The following is a 5,831-nucleotide window of genomic DNA, read 5'->3' on the forward strand; positions in this document are numbered from 1 at the left end:
GCTAATTCATATTTTTGAGTTCTATCATTCCAGGCTTCCCTGGTTTTTGACAATTGTTTGAGTCAATTAACTTGCCATTTTCATAAGTTTGGATTTCTGTATTTGGAAAGACAAGACGATAACAAAATGTATGTTAGTTTCCAAACTTTCCTTTCATGGCTTATATGTGGAAGACATGGGTGTGTTTGTCCCTATTTCTGATAGAGGGATTCTTTCACAAATGAGGGAAATAAAAAAAATACCAGAAGCCAAAATAGCTTTGGGATAAATTTGTTAACAAATTTTCTGATATAAACCAATTTAACTTTAGTGTTGATATAATGCAGTCTTTATTTTAAATATTCTAAAACAAAGGAATGTGTAGGATTGTTTGCATATGTATTTTCTGCTTATTGTTTACTTTTTTACAATCCTCTTTTCTGTTTCAAAAGGTGTCCAAGAACTAGAGAACCACAAAATCTAACAGGTGTCTCAGAATTCCATCTCTTGGGACTTTCAGAGGACCCAGACCTTCAACCCATCATCTTCGGGCTATTCCTGTCCATGTACCTGGTCGCAGTGCTTGGAAACCTGCTCATCATCCTGGCCACCAGCTCTGACTCCCACCTCCACACCCCCATGTACTTCTTCCTCTCCAACCTGTCCTTGGCTGACATTGGTTTCATCTCCACCACGGTCCCAGAGATGCTGGTGAACATTCAAACTCATAGCGGAGTCATCTCCTTCGTGGGATGCCTGACTCAGATGTCCCTTTTTATCCTTTTTCTATGCATGGATGATCTGCTTCTGACTCTGATGGCCTATGACCGGTTTGTAGCCATCTGTCACCCCCTCCATTATGCAGTCATCATGAACCCTCAACTCTGTGTCAGGTTAGTTTTGGTGTCTTTCTTGTTTGGCCTTTTGGACTCCCAAGTGCACAATTTGATCACCATACACTTTTCCTACTTTGAGAATGTGGACATCGATAACTTCTTCTGTGACCCTTCTCAGGTCCTTGGTCTTGCCTGTTCTGATACCTTTACTGTAAATATACTCATGTATTTTGTTGGTGCCATCTATGGTTTCCTTCCTCTCTTAGGGATAATTTTTTCTTATTACAAAATTATTTCCTCCATTCTGAGGATCCCATCCTCAGGTGGAAAGTACAAAGCCTTCTCCACCTGTGGCTCTCACCTCTCAGTAGTTTGCTTATTTTATGGAACTGGCATAGGAGTGTACCTTTTTTCCAATAAGTCATCTTCCACCAAAAAAGGTACAGTGGCCTCAGTGATGTACACTGTGGTCACCCCCATGCTGAACCCCTTCATCTACAGCCTGAATAACAAGGACATTAAAAGTGCCCTGTGGAGGCTGCACAGGAGAGCAATCTGATCTCAGGTCCTGTGGCGTCCATTTGGAATGTATGCTGACAACAACAGAACTAAACATCCAGACATTAAATCTACCACATTGGTCACATTATATTTTGTAGTTTGATAGCTTTAATTTCTCATCATGCTTCATAGTAGAAAGAAGGTTTCCATGGCTGGGGGAGGAATGGGAAGTTTTAAAAATTGATATAAAGTCTCAGTTTTGGAAGGTGAAATAGTTCTGGAGATAGAAGGTGGTGATGCTTGCACAAGGAAGTGCCTATAATCACTGCCACTGTTTATCTGTATTTTGATATTTTCAGTTTGGATGTAAAAAGAAGATGGATCCTTAGGGAAAAAGAGAAAATCAGAAGTGAATAATACACACAAACTTTCTCCTGAGTGTAGGAAGAACCCAAACTTACTGTAGACATTCATTTTCTCTTCTTCCTCCACTAATATGAGGAAGTCCTTTGAGACTTGAATTTTGTATATCAACATGACTTAGTATGAGCTCTGTGTGTTGGGCCTCCAAGGTCTTACAGCAATAAATAATAAGGCCGTGACTCCACCCCTTCATCTGGACTCCCAACTGTGCAATTGGATCACCGTACACTTCTCCTACTTGAAGAACACATTAAGTGCTCAGGGGTGGAACCATTTTTTACCCTCATGAGAACAAACTTTTAAAAAATGTAAATAGATAAAATGAAGACCAGTAGAGTAAAGGAAGGGGAACAGGTGGAAGAGGGAAGGGAAAGGGGAGGTACTGGGGACTGAAGTGGAGCAAATTATATTGCATGCATGTGTTTTTATATCACAAGAGCCCAGATATTTATTATGTATAACTGTAACACTAATAAAGGCATTAAAAAGGTGGACGAATACCAATATGCACATTTCAGATATGAGTTTTGTGGACTTTATGTATTTGGATATGATGGGGATACCCCTACTTCCCCTAGATAGCTTAACCCCAACAGGAAAATTTGGATCCCTGAAATCTGTTTCATATGTACTTCAAAAGGATTATGAAAATAATGCTGAGAAAGAAGAAGAGGATGATAGTATCCCTAATGTCATGGACTGACTTAGAGAGAGTCCTAAGTGCCAGGATCTGATTTATGTATCCTCTGTAACTCATTTCATTTCATCTGCATTAACTTGCCCAAGTCTAAGCTTCTATATTATTATTATTATTCAGAAAAGAAGGAAACACTGCATTTTTATGTAGCTAATATGAGGTGGTTTGGTAGAATATTGATAAGGCACATTTGCATGGTTTGTCTGATTATAGACACAGGGCATCACAGCAGGAGAATTTTGGAATGCTTCCTCCTTGACAACCCAACCAGGGGTTTCACTTGCCTGTCTTTCCAGAAAGAGACCCTTTTCTCACTGTGCTATTCCTTTTAGAGGTTCCTGGTACAGCACAGCAAGAGAAATGGTCAGCAACTCCTGAGTAAACTCTGGGAAGGATGACTATAGATGACAGATTTCCATCACATGAAGATTGGATACACAGTGATCAGCACAGATCTCTCTTCTTGCAGCTGGCCATGTTCTCCTCTGATCTCCTAACCAGCCTGCTCAATCTTAAGAGAAGACAAAAGAGATGTTATACAAACCTTCTTTAAAGTCAGTGTCATTCATTCCTGGGTCCTAAGATGTCATGTAATAATAGCTACAGTGTTCAATTATTCAAAGATTAACACAAGGATCTTAATGAGCAGAAAAAGAGAAAAAGGAAGCCCAAAGATTTTTTTTCCCAAACCACCGTTTAAAAAAATAAAGGACAAGAATCCCCCCTGCATTATGCAGTCATCATGAACCCTCATCATTCCTAGTGTGAATGAGTTTCTAGATCAGCCTTTTGCACTACTGTGGCATAATTTGAGTCTTACAATTTCCCAACTTCAAGGTTGTGGAAGTTGCCATTTTCTTCTATGACCCTTCTCAATTCATCTTTTTCTGTTCTAATACATTTACTAATAATGTAGTCATGCATTTTCTTGCTGCAATCTCTGGGTCTCTGCCTATCTCAGAGATCTGTTTCTTTTAATATAAATTTTTTTTCTCCATCAACTGGGAAGTCTAAATCCTTTGCTCTTCTGGGTCTGACTTTTTGCTTGTGGCTATTTTTGTATGGCAAAAGCTTGGAGTGCACCATGGTTCCACTGTATCACAGTCACCTAAAAACAGGGCAGCAGTTACAGGGATGCACACTGTTGCCCCCCCTCTGCTGACCTCCCCTTCATCGATACCCCAAAGAATATGTTTCAGCATGGTAGAAATTACAGACATCAAACTACAAAAGTAGAGGTAGCCAGGGTTGGGGGAGGAAGGAATGGGAAGATTTTTAAATAGACACTTTCAGAAGATGAAATGTGAATGCAGATGGATGACACTGATAGCTGCAGAATAATGAGACTGGGATCCATGGCACAGAATCCCATTTATATGTAGAATTAGTTAGGTGTTAATAAAGGGATCCAAGAGAAGGGAATATTGTAGACAATATTCTGCTGAATGCAGGAAATATCCACAACCTTTTGGGCATTCATTACTCTTCTTCTTCCACCACGAATATTAGGAAGTCCTTGGAGATTTGGAGAGCATGAACCAATTTAGCTAATTATAGCTCTAAGCATGGAGCCTCCATGCTATATAGTAGGTAAAACTTCCCCTGCATCCAGGCTTCAGCATGATGCTCCAGTCCAGTGGGCTCCACACATCAGATCTCTCCTACTGTGGTTTTCTGAATTGGGAAGTTGCTATCTTACACTTATTCATATCAATCCTGAGAATCGAGTCCAAGCCTCAGGCAGAAATTTGGCAGAGGTGACATGTTGGATCCTCAGATCTTGGTCATGACCCAGCAGAGACCCAGCATCACCCAGTAAGTGCAGAGGGAAATGATGGGTGGAGGAGGAATTATGGGTCCTCCTCACTAGGACCAACAGGCAATTTTGTAGCCAGAGAAGAGGCACCGATATGCAAAATTTTAGCTTTGAGGACAATGAAGTTTGTGTTCTTGGTCATGTTCAGGGTCCCCAAAATCTTATTTAATGCTTTTCTTTCTTCCCATAGATAGCTCACTCACTGTCTAGGAGAAAATGGGCCCCTTTCCACTGTTCTATAAGCACTCCAAAAGATTATCGAGGGGACCATAGGAAGCAGGAGGAGGAAGACACCAACCACAACATCATGGAGCATTCCCGAGAGCTCTTTAAATTCTAGGCACTAGTTATGTTGCTTGTTTACATTTCATCTGTATAGCTTTTGTGTTGTTATAAATGCCCACATTATGATTTTACATAAATAGAAAGAGACAGCATTTTTAGTCACTTGCATGAGGTTTTGAGGTAGGAAAGGATGAGTTCTGTTTTCACCAGCCTGTCTGATTATAGACAGGGCATCTTGCTCTACAAATACTGGCAGGATGCCCCTTGACAACCCAAATGTCCTTTTTATTTCGTTTCACTCCAGGAAGAGATGTCTTGTTCACTGGGCTCTTTTCTTTTTTTCCCTAATCTGCTAGATCACAGGGCAGAGCATTGGGTGACACCAGCCACCCTCTATGGGAAGCACAGCCCCAGCCCATGGGCACAGATCATGAAAGAGCAGACAAGGAGGGTTCAGCACAGACCTGACTCTTGCCTAGTCCAGGAGATCCCTGCAGCTGTGCACACCCTCCTGGGAACTTGTACTCCGCCCACCCAACCTCAAAGACCTGAAGTCAGGGCTTGATTCCATTCCTGGGAAACCAGAAACAGCTAAAAAATTGTTCCTCAGATATAGGTTTAGTTAAAGGCCCACATCTGTGCTTCAAATTTCTAATATTTGGGAACAATGAAAGATTTAGTGCATAGGACTGAGAGGCTACAAATTTAATTCTCTCTCCTTTTGGCACCTGAAAAAAAAATCTAAGGCAGAGTGTTATTATCTCTAACTCAGTATTGTCATCTGAGCAGACATCTACCTAGTCCACACAGCTGCAAGACAACAGGTTAAGCAGTTGCTCTTACTGTGATCCGTCATAAGGAAGGGAAAATCTAGATATCAGTATTATAAGTTAAATCTTCATACCACACAACTAGAATGTCCTCCAGTCTGAAGTGAACATTCTCCTATTTCTATAACAAGACATTTCATTTTTCTCCTTTTATAAATATTAGTTGTATATTTGGAGAGGAATAATAATTACCCAGAGCCTATAACTTGTAAGGCCCAGATGAGGACTAAACAATAAAAAGCTCTTTAAATATTGAAGAGACCCTTTTTTAGTTCACAAACCTTGACCATAATCAGTGCAGCTTCAGACACTTGGAGTTTTCCTCCTACGCTTCAATCCCTTTCAGGAGTGTCCCATGGAACTAGAGATAAGGGCTTGACTTGGGACATGATACATGTCAGGGCTTCGTATCATTCCAGTATCAGTGTTTTGACATTCACATTCATCGGTAACTCATTATTCCC

At 40.6% G+C, this 5,831-nt stretch overlaps 1 protein-coding gene across 1 annotated transcript; it reads left to right on the forward strand.

Moving 5' to 3' along the window:
- Positions 1-432: 432 nt before the first annotated feature.
- Positions 433-1,374, forward strand: LOC308645955 (olfactory receptor 7E178-like; the record flags this gene model as incomplete). Its single annotated transcript, XM_081288406.1, has 1 exon — positions 433-1,374. Exon 1 carries the CDS (start codon positions 544-546, stop codon positions 1,372-1,374), a length of 831 nt encoding a protein of 276 aa, XP_081144532.1. The 5' UTR covers positions 433-543.
- Between the last annotated feature and the right edge of the window lie 4,457 nt (positions 1,375-5,831).

Source organism: Spermophilus citellus (assembly GCF_964194105.1).
Source record: "Spermophilus citellus genome assembly, chromosome: 3".
NCBI classification, from domain to species: domain Eukaryota; kingdom Metazoa; phylum Chordata; class Mammalia; order Rodentia; family Sciuridae; genus Spermophilus; species Spermophilus citellus.